The sequence below is a fragment of the Hylaeus anthracinus genome, unplaced genomic scaffold (genome assembly GCF_026225885.1).
Source record: "Hylaeus anthracinus isolate JK02 unplaced genomic scaffold, UHH_iyHylAnth1.0_haploid 11989, whole genome shotgun sequence".
Classification (NCBI taxonomy): domain Eukaryota; kingdom Metazoa; phylum Arthropoda; class Insecta; order Hymenoptera; family Colletidae; genus Hylaeus; species Hylaeus anthracinus.
The window spans coordinates 16,187,130-16,213,362 of NW_026534337.1; the positions used below are offsets into that span (position 1 = coordinate 16,187,130).

A 26,233-nucleotide genomic window follows, 5' to 3' on the forward strand; every position below is an offset into this window, starting at 1 on the left:
GCGTTGACATCGCCGTCGAGATAGTAACGATTAATATTTTCATTATTATGAATCCCGCGGTATCAAGTGGAATTCGGACTTGTCGAAAAGTAAATTACGTTACACAAAATAATCTCTTTATTATCGCACGTTGAGCTACAAACGATTCCACGCCGTATGTACACAGCGAAGATTATAACCGAGCAATATTTGATAATTCATCGATTTATCGTAGTTTACGCGTATAATGCTTGGTTGTTAGTATTATTATTGTTATTATTATTATTTACCGTGTTACAATAATCGAAATCATTGATCAAAGTTCGTGTAAACGCAGTGTCGTATTCGCTACAAATATGGTATCGACGTACAGATACTTTATACAGCTCGTAGCACTGCTGCAATAACAGCGGGCAGCGTTACATAGTCGCGTGGAAATGTTGTTCACTACACATGTATTTACAGTATAAATGGAACGGGATTATATAATGGTGTTTATTCTTTCGCTGTGTTACTTCTTATCGTACGATATAATATGTTTACTCGGTGTACGTAACTCCAGCATACATACACGAGTTATCGTTGGCAACGAAACGGTAAACGCGAAAAATATAAATTCGTTGCTTGGTAAACGGTTTGAAATTATAATAAAAAAAACGAGTCCGTTTTATAACTAACGATACGACCGACAAAAAAAGAACTAATTATAATCGACGGAGACCAAGGAGCTCGAATTATTCACATTCTTTGCGAATAGCTTTTGGCCTCGCAACAGTTTTAACAGAAATGGAACCTGCAATTATTAAGCAACAAGTTTTTTGGTAACGAGATCTCGCAAGGGAAGAATGCAAAACAAATAAAATTAATTGCAAAAACATCTTTATTCGATCGAGAACACATCGATAAACTTCGTAAATGAACAAAATTAAAGTAGGAAAAAAAAAAAAGTAAAACGAAATAATGATCCGTTCCACGGAGGAACAGGCGTTGAGGTGTCGAACGAACGACGCGAGCTGGTGCGTTCGCGCGACAAGTGTATTTATTGGAACGTGGGTTAACGTAAAACGCAGGGTGTTATAAGAGGAGAGGGACGATGATCTAAATACAGTTATCAGCAAGATAGAAGAACGGTAAATATAAAACAAAGCGGATTAGAGACGCTACGCGCGGCTTCTGAGCGCCGCATTCTATTCTAAGTATCAAACGAATCCGATCCACGGATCAGAGTCGTCCGTATCACGGATTTAAGCTCTAGTTATTGCTTTGTAATACACGTGGTTTAAAGTGACAAACAAAATATCGTAACATACTCCAAGTGTCTCCTGCCGCTGATCGATATCCAACTATCGATATTCAGCGTTAAATATCCTTCCTCGAGGATAAGAGTATATCGACGTATACAGAGTAACGCGTATATGCGTACCCTTGTTACGTATATAGCGCGGTTCCACGTCGGTCTAGTTCAACGATCGCACCGATGCAAGAAATAAATATCATTCGAAGGACGCGAGTTCATCACAGCAATTTACACGAACTTTTACGCTTACAGTTAGACCTAATTTCATCGGAGGCGGACGACGAGTCTGCTTGGCCTAATATTCAATCTTAGAAAAGGATACAAATGAATTATTCTAGTCAAGAAACAAAATCAAACAACATTCTTCTAGGCCGTAAAATATCCAGCTCTCTTAGTCCGCCCCCTCAATCCCCGTGGTAACAATCGCAGAGAACTATTTTAACTCGAAACGACCGGCATGTAAAACTTGTGCTTCGGTGTGTCCCTAGTGTGCTTGAACGGAGCTTGTTTAGCCTCCAGGAGAGCCGCTGGACAAGGTCCCTTGTGCCTCGGCGCGTATTCCCTTCTGTACATGCTAGAGGTGACGGTACCACCGTCTCCGAGACTGATGTGAGACACGTTCGCTTGCCTGTGAACCCTCTCCACTTTCTGAGTGCTGAAATTCCCGTAGTTCTTGGCCTCGCTGTGAGAATAGAACTTGCCACCCACGGTTAGATTATCCTGTCGAACGATTCTTTGCGGACGTTCGTACGTCGCGGAGGCCCAAGGATTCGCGTCCTTGTGGCTGCGGTGCAACGAAGTCAGACTCCTTCGATCGCTGCTCTGACTCGAGTTGCTGATGTACTGACCGCTCTCGGCCAGATTCGAGATGCTCTTCTTCTGATCGGCGGCCGTCGAGGAGATCGTGTGAAGCGCCTCCGTCGACGTGGCTACGCCGCCGCGTCTGTGGAGCACCGAGTTGGTCACGTCGGCCGACGAAGAGATCACGTTTTTCCTGTGATGACTGGTCTTGGTCACCGACGTGTCCGACTGCGATCTGTCCACCGACTGGCCACTGATCGCTTGTCTGAATTCGGCGCTGCTCGTCTGGTTCGAATTATAGCGAGCTTGGCTAGAGACCGTGTGCTGCTCGTGATGCTGCCTCTGCTTCGTCGAGGTATGTCGCGACTCCATGTGCTGGGAATTGACGTAATCTCTCTTGCTAGTCTCCTGGTGATGTCGTTCGAGTTGCTTCTGATGCTGCTCGTTCGTTTGACCCCGACGATACTGACCGTCCACGATCGCCGAACCTTCGTCCATCACTCGTCGGGACTGAGTCATGTTTTGCGATCTCAGATGCTGCTCGCTCGAGTGCATTCTCTGATGATGTTCGTTAACGTATTGCTGATTACTCGTTAGGGATTTTCTAGAGTCATCGGAGGTCTGTATCGCGCGACGATCCGTTACAGCGTGTTGAGCGTGATGCTGGTGAACGTTTTGAGCCGACGATACGCTTTCTCCCGAGGTGGTAGTTTTCTTCACGGTCGTGACCACCGTACCGTTTTCCAAAGACTTCGACTCCGACGACACGCTCCTTCTCGTGTCAGACTCCATGCTGCTAATCTTGGCTGCCACCTCCTTGGCAGCGCGTTTCGTAAAGGTGTTGTAATTTCTCTGAGTCGTGGTAGACATAGTCGAGTTGTCGTCGCCCAAGTTGATCGAGGACTCCATATGGTGTCTGCGGCTCACGGTCCTACCGACCGGCGAGTCCTCCTTTCTCGTAGGCAGGTACATGTCCCTGCTCGTAGTTTTCGTTTCCATCGATCCCGTGCTGACTTTCAGATTGTCTTCGTGACGTTTGATCTCTGCGCGTTCACCGCGTACCACCGTGTACGTGGACCTTTGGGACGTGGTGTCTTGGAAGTCGCCCGACATCCTCAGGTTGTCTTCTCGACGCACCACCTCAGTTCTCTCGACTCTCTTCGGCGTGAAATCGTCTCGAGGTCTTCCGACGAAGTCGCCCTCGGGTTTCAGATTATCGGGGTGTTTGATAGGCGTTCTTCTCTCGCCGGGTCCCAGGGGCGATTTCTGCGGACGTTCGAACTCTCCCTCGGGACGCAGATTGTCGGGATGCCTCTTCACAGTCACCCGTTCACCGACCACGCGAGCGTAGTCGCTCTTGCGACGCACGTCGATGAACTCGCCCTCGATCTTCAGGTTATCCTCGCGCTTCTTGGCCTCAACCCTCTCGACCTTCGTGATTCTCTTGTAATCATCCCTCGAGCGACGAACGTCCATCTCCCCTTCCATCCTCAGGTGATCCTCGTGACGACGGACTTCCACTCGCTCCCCGTTTACGTACCTGTAGTCGTCCTTGGGCAACGGACTGGCCTCCATGTCACCCTCCGGGCGTAGATTGTCTTGAGGCTTTCTAACCAGGGGACGTTCAGCCTTCTTGGGACCGTAGTCGTCCTTTGGCGTGTGGTAGAAGTCTCCTTCCGGATGGAGATTGTCCTCGTGACGAATGGGAGTCCGTCTTTCGGCAGGTCCCACCTTCTGAGGCGTTCGTTTGGCAAAGTCGCCTTCGGGGTGCAAGTTGTCCTTGGGTTTCTTCACATCTGCGCGTTCTCCTTTAGTTGGCGTTTCTTGTCTGGGTCGTCCAACGAATTCTCCCTCCGGGTGTAGATTGTCGGGATGTTTGATCGGCGAGCGCCTCTCCGCAGGTCCGTACGGAGACTTCTCCGGTCTCTCGAAGTCTCCCTCGGGCTTTAGATTGTCCTTGGGCTTTTTAACCGTAGCTCTATCGCCTCTGGTAGGCGTCGGCGCCTTGGGTCGTTGCGCGAATTGTCCCTCGGGCTTCAAATTGTCGGGATGTTTGATCGGCGATCTTCTTTCCGCTGGACCAACCGGCGATTTCTCTGGTCGCTCGAACTCTCCCTCGGGTCGAAGGTTGTCCTCGTGTCTGACGATCTCGCTGCGCTCGCCACGGGTCACTCTGTAATCGTCCCGCCTTCGAACGTCGACGAACTCGCCCTCGATTTTTAAATTGTCTTCTCGACGAACGACGTCCACCCGTTCGACCCTCGTCACGCTCTTGTAGTCGTCCCTGCTGCGACGAACGTCGATGTCACCCTCCATCTTCAAGTTGTCTCGGTGAACGACGATCTCCGTCCTCTCGCCCTTCGTAGGCTTGTAATCGTCCTTCGGCTTGCCCGTGAATTCGCCCTCTGGCTTCAGATTGTCCTTCGGCTTCTTTTGAACAGGTCTGTCCGCTCGTTTAGGAGAGAAATCGTCCTTCGGTCGTCCCACGAATTCTCCCTCTGGTCGAAGATTGTCCTCGTGGCGGATAGGCGTCCTTCTCTCCGCTGGACCCACCGGAGACTTTTGCGGTCTTTCGAACTCTCCCTCGGGACGGAGATTGTCCTTCGGCTTGGAGACATCAGCTCGATCACCTTTAAGAGGCGCCTCCTCCTTGGGACGACCGACGAAGTCTCCCTCAGGCCGGAGATGATCCGGATGTTTGATCGGACTTCTCCTTTCCGCAGGACCCATCGGTTTTTTCTCCGGTCTCTCGAAGGTGCCTTCCGGTCGTAGGTTGTCCTTAGGTTTCTTGACGTCAGCCCTCTCGCCCTTCTTTGGCGCCAGCTCCTTCGGTCGACCCACGAATTCACCCTCGGGACGAAGATTGTCGTCGTGTTTGATCGGTGATCGTCTCTCGGCAGGCCCAACCGGCGTCTTCTCCGGTCTCTCGAACTCGCCTTCCGGTTTCAGATTATCTTCCGGCTTCCTGATCTCTGGTCTCTCCGCTCTCTTCGGCGAGTAGTCGTCCTTGGGGCGAGCTTCGAACGGACCCTCGGGTTTCAAATTATCGGGATGCCTGACGATGTCGACACGTTCGCCTTTCGTTACCTTGAAATCGTCGCTCGTTCGAGAATCCGTAAATTCACCCTCCATGCGCAGGTTGTCCTGGTACTTGGTTATCTCGGTCCTCTCGCGGATCAAGAAGTCCGTGTACTCGTCCCTGGACCTGTAGGTTTCGATGTTGCCTTCCATTCGAAGGTTGTCGGTACGTTTGACGACGTCGACGCGTTCGCCACGGACAGGGACGAAATCATCCTTGGGTCGACCCTCGAACGGCCCTTCGGGTTTCAGGTTGTCCTCGGGACGCTTGACGTCGGCGCGTTCTCCTCTGGTTGGCTTGTAATCGTCCTTTGGCTTCCCGACAAATTCTCCCTCCGGCTTCAGGTTGTCGGGGTGTTTGATGGGAGTGCGTTTCTCCGCAGGCTTAACGGGAGATTTTTCGGGCCGCTCGAACTCACCTTCCGGTCGCAGATTGTCGCGAGGCCTCTTTACGTCCGCGCGTTCTCCTCGTTTCGGTGTTTCATCCTTTGGCTTCCTCTCGAACTCACCTTCGGGCTTCAGGTTATCCGGATGTTTGATCGGTGTCCTCCTCTCCGCAGGGCCGATCTTCTTCGGCTGAGGTCTATCGAATTCACCTTCTGGCTTCAAGTTATCCTTGGGCTTCTTGACCTCTGGTCTCTCGGCGGGTCTGTACCTCTCGTGCTCGGGACGCTCGAATTCACCTTCTGGTTTCAAGTTATCGGGATGCTTGATCGGAGAACGTCTCTCGGCGGGGCCAAACGGTTTCTTCTCGGGTCTCTCGAAAGTACCCTCTGGCTTCAGATTGTCCTCTGGCCTCTTGACATCGGCTCTGTCGCCTCTCGTCGGCGCTTCTTCTTTAGGCCGTCCGACGAAGTCGCCTTCGGGCTTTAAATTGTCCTGAGGTTTCTTAACCACGGGTCTCTCGGCTGGCCTGAACTCTTCCGGTAGGGGTCTTTCGAATTCTCCTTCGGGTCGAAGGTTATCGGCGTGCTTGATGGGCGAGCGTCTCTCCGCAGGACCCAAAGGCTTCCTTTCCGGCACTTCGATCTCGCCTTCGGGATAAAGATTGTCTTTCGGTCTCTTGACGTCGGCCCTGTCGCCTTTCGTCGGCGTTTCTTCTTTAGGACGTCCAACAAAGTCGCCTTCGGGCTTTAGATTGTCTTGCGGCTTTTTAACCACGGGTCTTTCGGCTGGCCTGAACTCTTCCGGTAGGGGTCTTTCGAATTCTCCTTCGGGTCGAAGGTTATCGGCGTGCTTGATAGGCGTCCTCCTCTCGGCAGGCCCAAGAGGCTTCTTTTCCGGGACCTCGATCTCGCCTTCGGGATAGAGATTGTCTTTCGGCTTCTTGATATCGGCCCTGTCGCCCTTTCGCGGAGCGTCTTCTTTGGGACGACCAATAAAGTCGCCTTCGGGTTTCAAGTTGTCCTGCGGCTTCTTGACCACTGGCCTCTCCGCTGGCCTGAACTCTTCAGGCTTGGGTCTCTCGAATTCTCCCTCTGGTCTCAGGTTATCCGCGTGCTTAATCGGAGTTCTCTTCTCCGCGGGACCGATGAGTTTCTTTTCTGGTCTGTCGAATTCACCCTCTGGCTTCAGGTTATCCTCTGGTCTCTTCGCTTCCGGTCTCTCTGCTCTCTTAGGGCCGTAATCGTCCCTCGGACGACCCTCGAAAGGACCCTCGGGCTTCAGGTTGTCCTCATGCCTGACGATATCGACTCGTTCGCCTCTCACTACCTTGAAATCATCCCTCGTTCGGGTATCGGTGAACTCGCCCTCCATCCGAAGATTGTCTTCGTACCTGGTCACTTCGGTTCTCTCGCGTATCAAAAAGTCCGTGTACTCGTCTCTAGATCTGTAAGTCTCGATGTTGCCTTCCATTCGCAGATTGTCGGTGCGTTTGACGATCTCCACACGATCGCCGCGGACATGTTGATAGTCGTCCTTGGGTCGACCCTCGAAGGGACCTTCCGGTTTCAGGTTGTCTTCCGGCCTCTTAACGACGGCTCTGTCTCCTTTGGTAGCCGTGAAGTCGTCTTTGGGTTTGCCAACGAATTCGCCTTCTGGTTTAAGATTGTCCGGATGCTTTATGGGCGTTCGCCTTTCCGCTGGACCGAACTTCTCCGCGCGAGGACGCTCGAAATCGCCTTCTGGCTTCAAATTGTCTTTAGGCTTCTTGACATCTGGCCTCTCCGCTGGTCGATACTCCTCGTGATCAGGTCTTTCGAAGTCGCCCTCTGGACGAAGATTATCCGCGTGTTTAATGGGAGTGCGCCGCTCCGCAGGACCAATTACAGGCTTCATGGGCCTGTCGAATTCACCTTCGGGACGCAAGTTGTCTTCGGGTCTCCTGACTTCGGGACGTTCGGCTCTCTTCGGCGAGAAATCGTCTTTGGGTCTTCCCTCGAACGGACCTTCCGGCTTCAAGTTATCCTCCGGACGTTTCACGTCTGCGCGCTCACCTTTGGTTGGCTTGTAATCATCCTTTGGACGTCCTTCGAAAGGACCCTCGGGTCGAAGATTGTCGTCGGGTTTGATAGGAGTTCTACGCTCGGCGGGACTGAAAGGTTTTCGTTCTCTATCTGGAAAATCGCCTTCAGGGAACAAGTTATCAGGATGACGAACGATCGGTGCTCGTTCACCAGGACCGTACGACGTGGGCATGGGTCTCTCGAATTCACCCTCGGGATATAAATTATCCGGATGTCTGATGGGCGTACGTTTCTCGCCAGGAGTGTACTTATCCCTGGGACGGTCTTCGAAGTCTCCTTCAGGGCGGAGATTGTCCTGTGGTCTCCTCACCTCGGGACGTTCCGCGATTTTCGGTGTGAAATCGTCTTTAGGTCGTCCCTCGAAGAGTCCTTCCGGACGTAAATTGTCCTCTGGCCGTTTTACGTCAGCGCGCTCACCTTTTGTTGGCTTGTAATCGTCCTTCGGACGACCTTCGAAGGGACCCTCGGGCCGAAGATTGTCGTCGTGTTTGATAGGAGTTCTACGCTCGGCGGGACTGAAAGGTTTTCGTTCTCTGTCAGGAAAATCGCCTTCGGGAAACAGATTGTCCGGATGACGAACGATCGGTGCCCGTTCACCTGGGCCATAAGACGCGGGGCTCGGCCTGTCGAATTCACCCTCGGGATACAAATTATCCGGATGTCTAATGGGTGTACGTTTCTCACCAGGAGCGTACTTGTCCCTGGGACGATCCTCGAATTCTCCTTCAGGACGAAGATTGTCCTGGGGCCTTCTAACTTCAGGACGTTCAGCAGTTTTCGGGGTAAAATCATCTTTCGGACGACCCTCGAACGGACCTTCCGGTTTTAGGTTGTCTTGAGGTCTCTTTACTTCCGGACGCTCTGCTTTCCGAGGGGTATAGTCGTCTTTAGGGCGACCTTCGAAGGGTCCTTCCGGGCGCAAGTTGTCCTCCGGCCGTTTAACGTCTGCGCGTTCACCTTTGGTTGGTTTGTAATCATCTTTAGGACGTCCCTCGAAGGGTCCTTCGGGTCTCAAGTTATCCCGAGGCTTCTTCACTTCTGGCCGCTCTGCTCTTTTTGGCGAGTAATCGTCTTTAGGTCTTCCTTCGAACGGACCTTCCGGTTTCAAGTTATCTTCTGGTCGTTTAACATCCGCTCTCTCTCCTCTGGTCGGCATGTAATCGTCCTTGGGACGTCCTTCGAACGGCCCTTCCGGTCTCAAATTATCTTGCGGCCTTTTTACTTCCGGACGTTCTGCTGTTTTCGGTGTGAAATCGTCTTTGGGTCGACCCTCGAAGGATCCTTCCGGCCTCAAGTTATCTTCTGGTCGCTTGACGTCCGCTCTCTCTCCTCTGGTCGGCATATAATCGTCTTTAGGGCGTCCTTCGAACGGCCCTTCCGGTCTCAGATTATCCTCTGGGCGCCTAACATCGGCACGCTCTCCCCTGGTCGGTTTGTAATCGTCCTTCGGTTTTCCCTCAAAGGGTCCTTCCGGCCGTAAATTATCTTTAGGCTTTTGCGGTTCCGGCCTCCTTGTAATCGCCGGCACGACGTAATCGTCTTTGGCGTGCGGCACGCCTTCGAACGATCCCTCGAGCTTCAAATTGTCGTCCCGTCTGACCACGGCCGTGGTTCTATAATCGGTCTGATCAAAGGTTCGATATTGTTCCTGCGTGGTCGTGGTGCTCTCCGTGATATCGGTCTTGCTGTAAAATCGATCGTCCTCCTCCGTGTACGTGAGTCGACGTCGTGGTTCACGTTCGATCGTATCGTAACTGTGGAAATCCTCCTTGAGACGAGAGGTACCCTGCAGCAGATTTTTCGCTCGATAAGCGGTCGACTCGAGATAAGAGGAATTGGAACATCTCGAGAATGCAAGGACGCGTTAAAGATACATCTTTCCCGCGGCAGGTACTCACCGTGAATTCACCCTCTCCCACCGTGAGGTTGTCCGTTCGTTTGATGATGTCGGTTCGTTGGATGGTACGGTGGTCGATGTACTCGGATCTCATGGTGGTCGAGTCGATGAACTCACCCTCGACCTTCGTGTAGGTGTTACGACGTACCGGGGTTGGCCGTGCGCCGGGTGTACCGGTGAACACCAGCTCCGTGGTTGTTGTACCTGCGCGTTAAACGAAGTTACGGTAACGCGCGTGTATAAAGGGACAAGAATCAGGATTTAGCTAGATACATTTTCTTCAGTTTTAATTAAACTTACCGTCGAATTCTCCTTCCGGTCTAAGATTGTCCTGCGGTCTTTTGACGGGTGTGCGATCTCCATATTTCGGAGCCTCCTCTCGCGGTCTCCCGATGAATTCTCCTTCCGGCTTCAAGTTATCCTGTGGCTTTCTGATCGGAGCCCTCTCGCCCCACGTCGGTGCCTCCTCCCTCGGTCTACCGATGAATTCACCCTCTGGTCGGAGATGATCCTGCGGTTTCCTCACCGGTGCCCTCTCGCCTCGCGTCGCCACGTAATCCGTTCGCCTCTCCCCGATGAAGTCGCCCTCCATTCGCAGATGATCCTCATGGTGGCGTATCGTCTGCCTGTCGACGTGTTTCACGTCGTACTCTTCTCGGTACGACGTGACCGAGTGTATCGGTTCGTCTCGAGACAGCTCCAAATGATCGTCTGGCAAGGTGTGAGGGCAGTGATGCCGTCTGTAAGAAAACAGGTGTTTACAGCTTCTGTAGCTTCATTTTTCTTTTTCTTTTTTTTTTATACTTATTACGGGATATAAAATATTTATTCAGACTTCGACGTCGATACAACTACCGTTCGCGAATATTCATGCATGTCGTCGATGGTAGATAACCGCCGTCGGTTCATTGATAGACTGCAAGTACATCAGTCGCAGACGTCACTGCGGTCACGCACGTGATCATTGCCGTGCTAGCGCGACAGTTGCATGTTCGTTAGATTTCGTGCACGGCACACGTTAGACAAGCCTAATTGAAACAGACTCCCCACCGGTAACTACTATCCCGGATCAACCATTCACCGAAAAATATAAATTTCAACGTCGTTCTCAGGTTACGCAATTTTACTTTCCTTCGCAACAGCTCGGTGCAACCGTGAAATCCGAAGATTATGGAAATGCACGCCTCGATATGTATTCGTAACACATGATATCGTTATTTTCGTCGCTGACATCTGCCGCTAATCGTTCGATATGTACAGAGTACGCGACAAAATGAAAGTAAACATTGATCGTTCGCATAAAAACACCGATGTACAAGGTGCGATAACTCGATGAGTAACGACTTTAGCGAACTTTCGCACGCAAAAGTCTTATTTTAATTGTAACAAGGCCGCGATCGTGGATGGCCGCGTTTATCCCGATAACGATGTTTTTAGACAGCTTTTCGACTTTATCGACTTCGCCGAACAATGCCGCGTATAGTATTCGTCGTTTCGGTTCATCGTAATTGGCAATTAACGGAGCGAGGAAACGTCCATGGGCTGTTGTACGTCCACGAGTTGATATCGCAATTTCCATGTCAATTAGGGAGACTGGTGTCAAAAATCTACGCGTAGCTGGGTCGACACCCATAAAAGTCTGGCAAATAATTCCTCTCTTCCTTAACTTCTAGTAGAAACGAACCGCCGTGGACGGACACTCGGAACGTTACTTTTCGTAATGGATAGTGCCGTGAAGCTACGTATTCTTCAAACGAAAGCAAAAATTAGTTTTCGACTACCGAAGTAAACCTGAAAATAAGCTCGCGTTTCTGGAACGCAACCCTGCAACAACCCCTTGAAACATTAGAGCAAAGGACCTCGGTAAACTTTGTTAGGACGTTAAAACAGGTATAAGCGGATTCGTCCAACGGAGACCGTAACCAGTCCCATTCGCATCGAAATCCGTGGGGGCCATTTGGAAATTGGATGACGATCAAAGGGAGACTTCGCAAGAGACGTCGTCGTAACTCGCGGCACGTACGCATCGATGCATTCGAATGCGTCGCCGGTGGGTCGATGTAAAAGGCGAAACAGAAAACTACATACGAGCCGTAACACGCCAAATTTCGATGCAGAACCACGGTTTGTATAGAGCGATCTGTTATTCGGGGTTCTAAGGAGCATCTGGTTGCCGCGCAACTCCATTCAACGGGATCGAGACGCGGATTGCCTCTCGTCGATGCCACCATTCGAACATGTTTGTCCCTCTCCTAATTAGTTTCGCCAGCGATCGAGACTTTAACGAATTATGCTTGACCGAGCAATTGCCAACGCGCGGCTTCCTATTCGGTTCAGTTTCGCCGTCGTAGTATCACACTTTAATTAGATTAAATTAGATTTCTGATTTTTTATTTACAAATATTGAGATTTCTCGAGACTGCTGTACTGTTTGGGAGTATTGCTCGAAACATAAAAATATGTACATCGTTCACTTTCTATATCTGGATGCTCTCGAATCCCATTACGGGCTGCCGACCAGGCTGAATCGGACATGCCGGAACAACCCTTGCGGGCCACAAACGCGCAATCAATTCTCCACGATCTCTCGATCGCGTTCGTTTGCGAGACAGGGTTCGATTTGGGTCGAGCGTTTCAATCTAACAAGAACTGGAATTATATTTATCGACGCGACTTAGCACGAGTCGAGGGTATTCTATTGCAATCGCGACATTTAAGCATTTTAATATTTCCCTTATCTTAACGTAATCATGCGTATCCTTTTCAATAGCACAACCGTAAATAACCATTAACCGAATCGCGTCATCGTCCTGACCCAAATCGAAGTCCTTGCGCCGATCGAAATATCTGTCCAGAGAGATCGCTTTCGACTCGGTTGCCGTGGCGCATTGCGAATCACCTTCGAGAAATTCCAAAGAAGGAAACGCGAGATTCGCTTCTCGACGTCCTTGATTTTAGGACCAAACAATGGCTTCTCCTTCGCGTGTCGCGTCGAGACGGGAGTCGTCGTTGGATCACCTTAAATTTGAATCGCGATCACCTTGCCTCCGTCGTTCCGATAAGGAAGAAGAACGAGCAACGGATCGCTATTGGTCGGAAACAACTTCCCGTACAAGGGCTTGGTCTCGCGTCCCACTTTTCAGCGCCGTGCGTGCTCGTACTCCTACCTCCCTTCGTATGCATACAGGTCCATGCAGAGTTAGGTAGATATTCTTCTAATAGTAAACACCGAATAGTCTGTTTTACTTTAATCGCTGAAGCCGAGTCTTTCCGGACCGTATTGTTCGACCGAGCCAATATTTGCGCTAGTCTCCGTGTGCTACGAGCATAAAATGTGTACATCCACTAGTCATCTAAAATGCGTATGGGCATGAGATAAAAAAATTCTGCTGCAACGAAACGCGACGTTGTCTCTGCAAAGTAAACGAAAAATTTCGCGTACTTGCTCTCTTCCATTCGGTATTCGTTTCTTTAGTCGCAAAGTGCCTATACAAATAATCGTCTCGCAGGATATAGGAGTGTAGATCCAACAGGTAGACCGCTGTTATCGAGAGAACGAGGCGAACGATGTAAGCGAGAGTGTTTACAGAATAATCGGTCACAGCGAGCATAAGATATCAAGGATTACTTGTAAACGAGAGAACGGAACTAGTCGACCAGTTTAAACGAAAAACTCTCTAGAAAGTATAGACGTTCTCCGCGACAACAAGACTAATTCCGTCGAATCACTTTTGATTCACACTTCACGAGACAAATGTAAAATTTCACGGGATCCATTTACGACGTGCAAGCGAATGACGCCTCCACTCGTTGGAGCCGTCTGCGGAAGACGTACCTATTTATATGACTCCAGCGCAGAATGCGTTAATAGGCTTAATACACAAAGTCTGGAAGCTCGTACGAGGTTAACCGATGCCATCTTTCTCTGGGAAAATCTTAGCGGTCGAATAAACTGTTCGGCCCTCCAAGCTAATTGAACTCGTCGCTTGTTAAAAGCCCTTCCTACGACTTCCTTCTTCGTTCTACTAACGAAAAACGCGTACGCACGAAAAGAACGATAAAAAAGGTTCGTTTAAAATATGTACAACTTCACTGCTGGAGAAAAGGAACTACGAACGTTACAGAGCATCCTGTACATCGATTACGATATCGGATCGGATTGTAACACTAGGACGTTTAAAAAAAAAATGCTAACGCATGCATGATTACGATTCGATGATGAAATCTCTCCGTAAAGCAACGTGTGGCGTGGCACAGACACTGCGATTGGAGTCGTCGCGGCCGCGATCGATAGAGCAAACGATTATAACTTCCTTTTAATCTGAAATTCGTAATTAATTCATTCGCAACTCGTTACTTACCCGCAAGTGCAGAGTTCGCAGATGCACTGCTCCTTCAAAGGGATCTTGGACAGGATGTCGGGTATATTTCCAGGCTGGACGTAGTCTCCGTCGAGGGAATCCGGCGTTTGGTCGCCCCTCTTCGGCGTCTCGTCCAATTTCTTCGGTTTTTCCTCGGGGCGACTCGGTTTCCCGGCGGCTGGCCTGTACTCAGGCTTTTCGGGAACCTTTGGTTTTCCGTCGTGACGACTCGGTTTTTCGGAGGACGGAGTCGCCTCCTCGGGTCGCGGTGCCCTTCCAGGTCTCTCCTCGGACCGACTCGGTTTTCCCGCCGCGGGTAACGGTTTCGCGGTCGAGACATAATCGCGCGGCTTTTCGGGCGATTGTGCCCTGGCACCGGTTGGTCTGCGAAAATTAAACGCATCGATCGAAAATGCTACTTCTTACGAGACGTCGCGCGAAGTACCTACGCGTTACCTTTTCGGCTCCTCAGGACTGTGGTCGCGACGAGGAGGACGGCTCGGTTTCCCAGCAGCTGGAATCGGTTTCGGTCGATCGTCCTCCCTGAGTCCAGGGATTCCTCGCGGGTAACCTGGCCGATCCGGCGAGCTTCTCCGCGGTGAATCCGTCGGAGACCTTGAAACCGTGCTGGTGAATTTGTCGAATCGGGTATCATCGACGACATCCCGCGCTACCATACTAGACACCTGCTCTGTGTCGATGAATTCGGTCGTTGATTTAGTGACATCTCTCTGCGAACATACCGCAAAAATATGATGATAATAATGATAGTTTATTTACGGGCAATATGCCCTTCTGTCCGTTCCGATTGCAACAAGTTTCGACAAATATGCGCAGATTCATTTAAAATGATATACATATTGCAATCGCGCTGGCAAGATGATAGTACACAGGATATTGTCATACATAGTTGCGGACGAATTAGTTGTGATGAATTAGATTATCATTTGTCATTGGCACAGTGTAGTTTTAACCTCGCTTTAATCCAAGCAGGATCGAATAAGAAAAATTGAGAGTCCGACGTTAATTGAACTAATATCGAGACTTTCCAATCCTCCCAGACTTTGTTAGACGTATTCCCCGTTGCCTTTACTCCGAACGGTACACGTTTCCGTTAAGCAAATGGTCTCGACGATGCTATTGCGCTTTGTCAATGAATGCAGCCCTTCGTCGCGCACCTCTGACGCGAAGGCAATTACGGAAGATTCTGCTAATCGAACTGGTTATCACCTTGCTAATTACAAGAGCTTTCACGGCAGGTTCAAAGCACCATGCTATTCGTCGGACGGATCGCAACGCTTGAAAGCGTTACCGTATTCTCTGTATTCCACGCATAATCAATTTTTTTCTACTCGATGCGAAGGACGGGAAAATTAAAGGAAAATTCCCAATTCGTTCTTACAAAATTCGCGTCGAATACAAATAATGTGGCAGCCGAATGTAAGAACGTCGCAATCATACTTGACGAAGCGATTGCGCGAAGCATTGAAATCGCGTAAAAATGAACCGCAAACACCGGAGGAAATCCCACTATCGGCACACTCGGATCAGCATTCGAAACGTTATTACGTCGCGTTTACATCACCGCCCCTTTTAGCGACGAACATAGAACTCGACTAGTAGTTCGCAAGAGGCCAATTAATTCGCGCTTGTACAGAAAATCGTTTCGTTGTGCACGGGTAAAGTTACGGCAGCACGGGCTTCTTCGATGTTTGATACCATTAAAAGTAATGTTTCGATTGAGACTCTTTTCAAAATCGGCTCGTTTATTTGTCATATAATTAACAATCGATTTTAGACGTAGACGCGTATAACGAACACCACTGTAACCCCGGGTTAAAAAGCAACGGCGGTGCTTAGCTAGACGGAATGCAGGTAATACGAGATCGTCGCAGACGCCGTTTATGCACACGCCTGCATCGTATCGCATAACCCGCGCCACTTTTGCCCGGCTGTACGTGCTCCCCGAGGATTCTGTTTCCTCGCTGAGCGAGACCCTTCGAATCTATCCTTGCGGACCGACGATCTACTCTCGAGAATGTTCGAATTCCATGGAGATTGAAGTTTCGAGTGTTCGCGCGTGATTTCTGAGAAAATTCCATTCGCAACGGACAAACAAAGATAATCTTTGTCCGTCGTTTAATTATGCCGCCACTCGCCAGACGCGCAAAGCAGATGATCGTTGATCGCTCTAAAATAGTTCCACGTATAGCCGTTTTCGGTTCGTTAACATCGATCATTGTACTTCGCGAGCACGTTCGTTCCACGGTTAAACGGCGTAATTCGATAACAAGGCTGGCGACGTTTGCTAACGTTGTTAAAGGGAACCTCCGTAACGTCTTCCGATGACGGAACCCCATGTAAACGGAAAACGGTAGAACGTTCGGCATTTCACGGGAAATTTCGCGTCGAGAACAGGAACATTAAATAATGAATCCAATAATCTTTCGTTAGCGTACCAAAGAACAATTACGCGCCTTTCGACGAGGACCCGTTGCAAAAGGGAATCGTTTTATCCTGTATTTAATTAAAACGCGCACGGCCCGTTGAGAGGTAGGAGAATACTCCCCTTAATGTGAAGCAATATGGAAGGTTTGCCCTGTATAAAGCTGCGAAATTTGTTCAACTGTTTCATGCTATCGACCTCGACGAACAACGTTACGTGAACAATTTCGTTGCGCGGTCGTTCGAAGGATCCAAAGTTCCTCGTACCCGCGATTGATTGCGTCAAAGTGAAATATACGTAGAATTAAGCGAAGCGTTCTTATTAAACACGATCATGGAATCCAATTTCGATTGTCTCGTTTCACTGGATCAGAGAAGAGAATAAAAGGCGCGGCGAGTCGATGAATTTCGCCCCCGCAGTACCTGTTGAATTCTCCCACCTCGATGGGGAATGGAATTTATATTCACTGGAATGTGTACTTCCAGAGGAGAACGCTTTTCGAAATTCATTAGAACGCACGTTATGCAAACGTTTTAGTACATGAAGCGTATAGGTCTTGTTAAAATACTGTACGAATTCCAAGTATTTACATATAATCGATCCGTCTGCGAACGATGAAACGAATCGTCGTCTACGCTGGAAAAAAAAGTGATGAATCGCGAGTTATCGTGTTTATAAACAAAACATACGGAGTTGATGACAAGAAGATGTATAACTCTCTAGCGCTAACTCTGTTCCTTTTTTGTTCCAGGTGAGTCGCGGGCGAAACAACAGAGACGAACTCACAACCTACTTCCAAAAGAATACCTCGTTGGAGGTCTTCCGACCATGCGTTTTTTCGCCGCGTAAGGTGAGTATAAACAATCATTTTGATCACTGCATCGAATACACGGCTTTGTGAAAAAAATTCGCGAAAGTCCGAAAAAGGTCCTCTCTCCATGAAATAACGCGCCAGTGATAACAACAGACCTGAATGCACTTTTGTCGTTGCGAGGAAGGTCGACGATAAACGCTACACCGAAGTAAAATTTCAGATAAACAAAATCATTTCGCACGATTAGGCTCTGACGTAACTCTGGCGTATCTCCGCGTTCACGTGCACGTATGCGCGGAAACAGGTTACCCAAAATCCAGTCGTTCGTAAAATTTTTAAAAATTAATCGAGAAATGAAGCAATTGTTTAAGAATGATTGGGCAGAAGAGGTGGGCATAGGTAAGCGCAGCAGACCGATAGAGTGACCTGTGCACCTTGTTTACGTACAATGATGTCGGCTGCCATAAATTCCGCAGCTGGTTGGTCGGTATGCGCTGTCGTACGCAGGCATTATCAACCGGAGGAAGGTTACGCGATTCAGCGCACAGGCGTGTGCTCTTGGAAGTCCGTACGCTAAGGAAACGGAGTCGTACACGGTGACATCATTCGCGAGTTTGGGTATCGATCATTTTTCTCGAGGTCGATCGGTCAGGTTCAAACAGAAACGATAAAGCGCGTCGCGGATAATCGCGAGTACCCGGTAATCGGGGTTAAGCATGACAAATCGGAGATCACGACATGAAATCGAATTGGTCCCGGATCGAGCGGCTGACTAACAGCCGATGACATCACTTTCGAATTCGATGTGCACGACGAATGATAACTGAAGAAAAAGAAAACGTCAGTTTTTAACCCTTAAATGCCCTAAGTTTCAAAGTCGATACCGGATTTTTAAATCGAATTTTTAAATCGTACACTTGTTTCTAATATTTGCCTGTATGTATGTTGCATGATGTTCTTTTGAACGAAAGTTAAGAAAATGAACGTCAGCTGTCAGAATTGTTCAAATAATAAAAATATATCGATATCTTTTTAAATTTAATTTGTACGATCAGGGTTCCGAGGGTTAAATCGAATACATATCAAACGGATTGGTACGAAAAAAAGAGAGCTTTTAAAATCTGTGAACCCGTTTGCGACACGAAATATCGCATAGCTCGGTGACAGGTGCCGGTGTTGCAGACGTCACGAATGCAGAAAAAGTGGCGCAATCCGAGTCGAGCGAACCGGGTCAAAGGTCGAGATCGCGTTTGAACGCGAAGCGTAGAAAATTGATCGCTGAGATTGATGCCCGTGACACTTGAAACTCAGTCGATGTAGTTTTAAACGAAGCAGGCGAAATCGAGATGAGATCACTACCGAACCTGGCCATGTTGAACTTGAATTATTATCGCTTTATTTAACGAGCAATTAGAGGTGATTATAGGTGATTTCAGTTGCGTGCGCACGACACACGCCGCCGGGAGTTCCGGCATCTCGTATTAGCTACTCGACGGAACAGATACTCGCGCCAATTTCATCGCGTCGCTTATTATGCCCATCTACGGCGGGATCTCGGTCGAGCTAATAACTATTTACACCGGCTCGAGCTCGAAATCCTCGGTTTGTGAACACGATTCGCCTCAGGGACTGCGTCATTCCAGGAGGAAAATAGTTACGCGACCGGGCTCGATAATCTCTCGCTAAACGTTAGCGATCATCGTCGGGGTCGTGGACGAAAAATAATTACGGTGGCGCGTCCATTGAGAATGGTTGATACTTCGTCGAGCGAGTACGCGTCGAAATTCATTCATCGAGCGTAAACTTGAAGTGAATGAACACGAAGAACGGTACGATATCAAAGTAACGAAGAGAACAGAGCAAAGAAGAGTAAAAAGGTGTACGGCGATAATAATGAACTGTTTATCGACCCTACACCGCTAATTTTTCTGTCGTGTTCTCCATATTTCTCTCCTTCGACCTAACTACGGTACGTCAGCTTTATTTTTAACCGAATAACGCGCGAGAACCTACGACCTTCGCCTGATTTGGAAGTGAAAGTACAGACCGAGCCTCTTCCGCGAGGTGCGTAACTCGACTCGGTGTTTGTTTTATTTCCTCTGAAGCGTAGAAATCGTTTTCATTCAATTAAGGCATGCGTCACGGTGCGTCGTTTAATTATTGGAAAAAATTAAGCGTTCGCTCCGTTTCGATGAAATGTACGCGAGCATCGTTATTTATTCATCGTAAGACGAGGCATTTCTCTTGTCGCGTTGTAAAATTATAAATTTGAACGCGTATTCTACGATATGTTCGACGGTACGTGTACGAATTTACAATTTTACGACACGTCTTGCAAGGAGCAACCAACGAAGGTTATTCATCCACTTATTGAATTATCCGTGTTCCACGTTCGATTAATTACTTCTTCTATTAGTCTTCTTAGACTGAAATTTACTTGTTGCGATTACGTTATTTTCTGGCGCGATAAGCGAGGTCAGCTTTCGCGTAGAAACTTGATTCAATAAAAGAACAGAGGACCGTTGTTGAGTTGGTACGCGATAATCTTTCGAGGAACAACGTCACCCACTGTACATCTTTTACCGCGCCACAAATAAGGATATTAAGTAATGACTCGTCGTTACTCACCACGTCTTTACGCGTATCCGTCGTGAATTCGCTGATGACACGTTCCTCGACCACGTCGCGAACGTCCTGCACCGAGGTGAGGCCGGACGATTCATCGATCACGTAAGAAGATTGCTGGACCACTTCGATATCCGTGCTATCTTTGACTTCTCGTAGATCCGCGACATCGTGCGTGACGATCGAAATCTGCGTGGTATCGTCTTTGGGGACGAGGGACGAGGGTTTATCGTCTTTCGATTTCTCTTTCGGTCCCTTTTCCCGATCTTCCGGTTTCGTCCGATCAGCCGGCTTCTTTCTCTGATCTTGTGGTTTTTCGTACACGAAGGAACCGTCCCACGTGGAAGCGCCCGGCTTCGTTGGTCTCGTCGTCTTATCAACGGGACTCTTTTCGGGACTCTTGGGACGTCTCTCGGGAGATATCCTTCCATCCTCGAGGCGTCCTCGAGGTCCGTTCGCAGGCTCGTCGGGACGTCTTTTGTCGTCGATCTCGCAAACGAGGCTCGTAGAAACTTTCGACGAATCTAGAACCTCGGAATCGGAAACAAACGTGCGCTCCAGAACGGTGGAAGTGACGAATTCCGAAGTCTGAACATCTGTCGAGGTGTCCGAAAGGGTAATCGATTTTTCGGTGAAGTAAGTTGCATTCTTGTCTTCCGGTACGTTTCCAGCATCCGTTGGCGGAGTCTGAGTCGGAGCTTGTTTATCAACGGAATGACGCGCGACGTCTATCGGTGTCCTCTTGTCGCTCGGCTTCTCGGCAGGTTTTTTGTACACGAACGATCCGTCCCACGTCGAGGCGCCGGGCTTCGAAGGTCGAACGGATCTGTCAGTCTTATCGGGACTCTTGGAACGTTTCTCGGGCGTTTTCGGAGCTGCAGGTTGCGATCGAGGACCTTTGCGCTCCGACGGTTCTTTCTCGGGACTCTTAGAACGTTTAGGAGTTTCGTCGATCGTGATCTTCTTCGGCGTGGACGTTGGAACGCCGTTACGGAAAATAACCGTCTCCATAGAGCTCGTGGAGTAGTCCAGATTCGAGGAATCGGAGTAACTTTCGTGGGTAGTCGACTGCTCCATGACGACAGTGTTGCCGTAGACTTCCGAAGTGTTGGAGACATCTCGGTGGTCGATGTCGCGAATATCCAACGTGGTATCGGTAACGTGTCTCCTCGATTTCGGTATGGGACTCTCGGGCTGCGATTTGTCCGTCGGTCTCTCGCCGATAGACTCCCTGCTGGCCGGTCTTCTCGTTTCCGAAGGCTTTTCCGTGACAAAGGTTCCATCCCACGTGGATGATCCAGGCTTAACGATCCTGATATCCCTACCTTTAGGTGTTTTCTCGGGACTCCCGGGTCTGCTCGACGGACCATCCTGTCGTACGGGTTGTATGTCAAAGACCACCGTCTCGTGTATAGAGGAGAGACTAGAATCTTTGACGTCGGTAAAACTCTGTTGACTGGACGAGTGTTCGACGATGTAGGACGTGGACGAGATTTCGGTCTCGTTTAACGAATTGTCTTCCGTGACGTCGCGGATAACCACAGAGTCGCTCGCTCCTCGCGTGTCTGGCTTACGACGACGCTCCGGAACCTGGGGTTTCTCGTAAGTGAAGCTACCGTCCCAAGTAGATTGACCAGGTTTGTAACTTCTAGTTGTCGTGTCCGCCTTGGTTACCTTTTCCGGAGTTCCCGTTCGCCGAGGAGAGCCACTTTCTCCGGTGTCTTCCTCGAGAATCGTCTCGGAGATGGAAGTCACCTTCTCGACGTTCCTCTTCTTCTCGATATTTTGCACCTTCTCGTCGCTGAAGGTTGCGTATTCCACGACGTAGGAGGTCGAGACGGACTCGGACATACTCGAAGCATTGTGCTCTTCCGTGACGTCTTGAACGTCTACGGAATAGTGCCGTTTCTCGTTCGTCTTAATCGAAGACGACGTGTTGTGATCATTTTGCGGCTTTTCGTAGGTGAACTGTCCGGACCACGTGGAATCTCCGGGTCTGGTAACGCTTCGAGTCGGCGACGTCCCGTCTTTCATCGGTTTCCCGTCGATATTATTCTCTTCCGTGACGTCTTGAACGTCTTCGGAATAGTGTCGTTTCTCGTTCGTCTTAATCGAAGACGACGTGTTGTGATCATCTTGCGGCTTTTCGTAAACAAACTGGCCGTTCCATGTGGAATCCCCGGGTCTGGTAGCCCTTCGAGACGGCGACGTCCCGTCTTTCATCGGTTTCCCATCGATGTAAATCTCTTCCATGACGTCCCTGCGTTCCTCGGCTATAAATCTCGACGAGTCCGTGGCACCGTGTACCGTGTGAACCACGTTCGACGATTTCTTTTCGTAAGTTCCATCGGAACTCTTCTCTCCATAATCCGAGCGTTGCGTCGATTCTACGACGTTATCGCCGCCAAAGTGCTGGAAGACGGACGCGTCGGAAACGTTTCTTCTTCTGGGCTCTAGATGCTTCTCCGTTACGAAAGTACCATCCCACGTGGAATCTCCCGGTCTCGCGTTTCTGAGCGCTCCCTTCGAATGCACTTCCGTCGTAACTCGTTTCTGTGCATCCGCGAAATCGGTCGTGTCCCCGATGGTATCCTCTCGAGAGTCGCGGATCGTCGATGCAACGTTGCTGCGATCGAAGCTCTCGCGGCTGGTCGAGGAAATCCGAGCGTCGTCGACGACTTTGCTATCGCGAATCACCGACGTCGTGGACGACACGCGCTGATCGTTGATCGTGGTCTGTTCGGAGACTTGAACGCTCGACTCGTAGCCCTGTTTCCCGGTGGTAACTTTGGAAACCAGACGATCTACTTTCGCCTTGTCGCGACTGTCCCGATCTCCGCGAGACGTCTCGAGGTTTCTCGCGGAGTTTCTGTCTTTAGCCGATGGCGAACTTTCGCTAATAAACGTACCATCCCACGTAGACTGGCCAGGCTTGCCGCACCGGGTGACAATTTCGCTGACTTTTACATTGCTCTTCGAAGTGCTTTCACCGGCGTCGACGACGGCGGAGGAGCCGCGAAGGATCTTGTCGCCGGCTGTTCTGACGTCATCCGTGAGTTTACCTCGGCCTAGGTCCGAGGGTACGACCGTGGTCTCGTTGTCGACGTTGCGACTCTGCGAGGACGTCACCAGTCCGTTGTCGTCGATTTTCTCCCCTGTTTCGCGGATTTTCGTTGTACTCGAAACCGTTTGGCCGTCCTTAGTGCACGCCTCGTAAGTCTCCTTGCTCGCCACGTTGCTTTCGATGGATTTCGACAAAGTTTGCACTGATGGCTTTTGTTCCCCGGTCGCGGTTCCGTTAATAATTCTCGTTTTCGACAAATCGTTGCTGTAGCCTTCCATAGACGACGACGTCTCCACCATCGTCGTCGAGGAAACTGATTTTTGAATGGTTTCGGCGCGAGATTCGCTACGGCTTTGCATCTCCGTTGATCTCTTACCGGCTTCCAAGATGTCCCCGCGAACGACGTCTGTTACGTTTTGCGAGCCTTCCGATACGGTTCTACCCTGTTTAAGGGATTGCGTCTGTTCCTGCGCTATAAAGTCTTGGGAGCTTTTCCCTGTTCTGCAAGTAGACGTTGTCTGTCCGACGATCTGTGGGACTGTCTCGATGACCTTGACGATGTTACCCTTGGAATCCATGATAACTTCGCGACTGCCACTGGTAACCTCGACGACGCTGCTCGTGGACTCGCTCTCTATCACCTGCCTCGCCTCTTCGACGACGCTCGTCGACGATACCACTTCCACCGTCTCGACGGTCGTCATGTCTGACGAACTCGAGCTCGTGGCTATCTCCTTCGTAATTCCCTTCTTGGTTTTTCCTTTCGTTTCACTGGGCTTCTTGCGTATAGTCATTTTGACGCGGTTCGATCGCGTTCACTGCTTCGCGCCGAGCTTTCATACGAATCCAACACGCGTAGCGATACCGAACACGCGCGAACGTCCCGCACGCGAACAAAATATGTGCAAACGAACGAAAGATAAGAAACAAAAACTGCGAAACGTTTACTCGTCGCGAACAACACGCGTTTCGTAAAGTTTGCAACGATCTCCCGGATCGGTGCGAGGCTTCGCCGTGCCCGGCGTTGTTTGCAAACTCGTTTCTTCTCGTCCCCGAAGAAGCCGTTGGCTGCGTGCGCGTAACCGCGATTCGCTTCTCGCTCTCTCTCTCTCTTATCTCTATTCGACGCGTTCGTCTCGGTGCGGAACGACAGTGGTCGTGTGTAACGCGACGATGGGAGAAGCTTCGTTGAACCGATGTTCTCGGTTCGGTACCGCGAGTCGATGTGGCATCGACGATCGCTCGCTGGCCCTAGTGACCACACGGTGTTGCGTTGCTCTCCGTCGCTACCATTGCCACGACGTACGCGAGGCACGACTCTTTTGCCTGGAGAACGCCGATCCGGCCTCCCTACTTTTCTCTCGCGTGTCGCACGGCGTGGGATGTTACCGCGTACTCGCGTCCATGTGCACGTACACGATATCCTTCTGCTCGATTCTCATTGTATACCGTTCGTGTGGGTAGACCAAGTAGAGACACCACTCTTCCTCGCTACTCTTTTTCTCGCGAAGATCTCCTCCGATCGTCCTCGTTCTCTTTTGCCCGTACACGCGGTTCGCGCCGATCCTGATCCTCTTTCCGTACGAATTACAGCCAGCGAGGACTACTCGAGTCCGTTTTCGCTTTGGAAATTCTACCTTCGATTCCATCTAGCTCTAACTTTCGTGAACTTTGCTCGCGTCTGTACAGCTATCGCTGTAATACCGTTCTTCGTCCGATCGGTTAGGTGCTTGTTTTTCATCGAACGCTAACCGCGGCGACACGAGATGCAGCAATTAATTCGCGTCTCGACGAGAGGCTTTCCGTGATCTCGCGTCATTCGATACACAGGCGCCAAGGATACACACACCGACGGTAATCGCGAATTCACGCACGCACGAGACGACGTCGTCGTGTAACCTTGCTCCGGGTGACAACTTCAGTTTCTATCTTTTTTCGCGGTAAGCAGACAGGTCACGGGTCGCGCTCCCGTTTGATTTCTTTACGTATCTTTGTAAACGGAAAAAACGCGTCGGTATACGTAGGAATGTACGGGATGGGAAATACGCGTTCCAGGATAGAGTTAAGATAGGTCGAGATTCGTCGAAATAGCGCTTTGTTTCGCTCTAAGGAGAACAAACTCTTTAAATGCGAGCTTCTATTTCTGCGCGCCGCTTACCATCCGTAAAAACGCGTACGTGCAGTTTTCTCTTTCACTCGTCGATTACGCGAAACACGTAAGAGGAGAAAATTCTCTTTCTTTCGCGGTTCTACGGGAACGCGCGTATTTGCTCGCTATTCTTCTCCTTACGCGGCGAAAGACGTTAACGGGTAGCGATGGGTTCGAGCGCGTCGCGAGTAGGCTCGATATCCGATGAACTCCATTCGATCGATTGGTCGAATCAAACTTTTGGAAAACAGTGGGAGCAGAGAAAGTCCTTCCAATATTACAAAGGAAAAGGAACAACGTTCCGCTTCCTATTTTCATCCTTTTTCGTTGCCCGTTTAGCCGTGACACGGTGTTTTCTTGTTTTGCCGGCAAAGATCGAGCTAGCGAGTTCGAGTAGGAAACGAACGCATCGAAGAGAAGAGACGCCAGGAGGGAACACCTTCACGGAAACCGGTCCCTCGTGATGTCTGGATGTAAACCGGGCGATGACGTAGACCGCAGAGGCCGCGACGACCGGCATAACACGATGTTTTAAAACGACCATCTGACCGCGAAAAACCTGCAGTTTTCATCGTTCCTATTACTCAATGTTGGGCTTCCTTAGACTCCCCCGGGCACAGAATTCCGTAACCTCTACCGTACCATTAAACGAGTATGTGTTGTAGCCGTTTCGCGAGAACAGGATTAACCCTTTGACCTACGATTTACCGTAGGATCGTGAATGTCACAATCAAGTATAAAATTCCTTGTTGTTGTACGTTAAGGGGTTAAAAGAATTCGATGACTTTTGCGAGTAGGTGTACTCAAAAATAGCTGTACAACTTTTCGTGGTTAAAAAGTCACCCGTCGTTCCCCTCGAGGTGTCGGAGCGACGAGCGCGCGCCGATGGTCGTTATTTTCACGTGCACAGTCGTGGATATAGTGGCTGATTGCACCGCCGGCAGTGCCGCTAACGAGCCAGAAGACACGAACGAATTATCGTTGGATTGCCTCGTACAACCGTGGATTTATCGCACGGAATCGGTCTCTCGAAAGAGACTTATCGCCGACGTCGACGAGTACGCTTCCGGGAACCCCGAAATCTTCCGAATACATATGTTCTAGACACAGACCACCCATCAACACCCCCCGTAATTTCGCTTCTAACGTCTATCGAAACTATCTCGGACGTTGTTGCGTAACATCGTTACGTAACGATGATTCGTGGCTGCCGGATCGGCGACGTTTAACATCGTCGATGAGCTTTCGTATAGT

General features: G+C 49.9%; 2 protein-coding genes across 2 annotated transcripts in view; both read right to left on the reverse strand.

Moving 5' to 3' along the window:
* The window catches only part of LOC128887797 (mucosa-associated lymphoid tissue lymphoma translocation protein 1-like), a 92,794-nt gene that overhangs the window by 47,315 nt on the left and 19,246 nt on the right, over window positions 1-26,233 (reverse strand). The window lies entirely within an intron of this gene.
* Window positions 100-24,287, reverse strand: LOC128887795 (titin-like). Its single transcript, XM_054144131.1, has 7 exons — window positions 19,770-24,287; window positions 14,338-14,612; window positions 13,882-14,265; window positions 9,821-10,260; window positions 9,522-9,724; window positions 8,086-9,409; window positions 100-7,992 (listed from the first exon to the last, which is right to left on the reverse strand). The coding sequence occupies exons 1-7, from the start codon at window positions 23,622-23,624 to the stop codon at window positions 1,715-1,717; spliced, it is 12,759 nt and encodes a 4,252-aa protein (XP_054000106.1). The 5' UTR covers window positions 23,625-24,287; the 3' UTR covers window positions 100-1,714.

What these genes read in the sequence shown, in the direction of transcription:
- LOC128887795 (XM_054144131.1), bottom strand. Translation starts at nt 23,624, where the DNA reads ATGACTATACGCAAGAAGCCCAGTGAAACGAAAGGAAAAACCAAGAAG. An exon ending in CGGATACGCGTAAAGACGTG is followed by an intron (nt 14,613 to 19,769) that starts GTGAGTAACGAC and finishes GTATGTTCGCAG; the next exon opens with AGAGATGTCACTAAATCAAC. An exon ending in ACCGGAAGGAGAATTCGACG is followed by an intron (nt 9,725 to 9,820) that starts GTAAGTTTAATT and finishes TTTAACGCGCAG; the next exon opens with GTACAACAACCACGGAGCTG.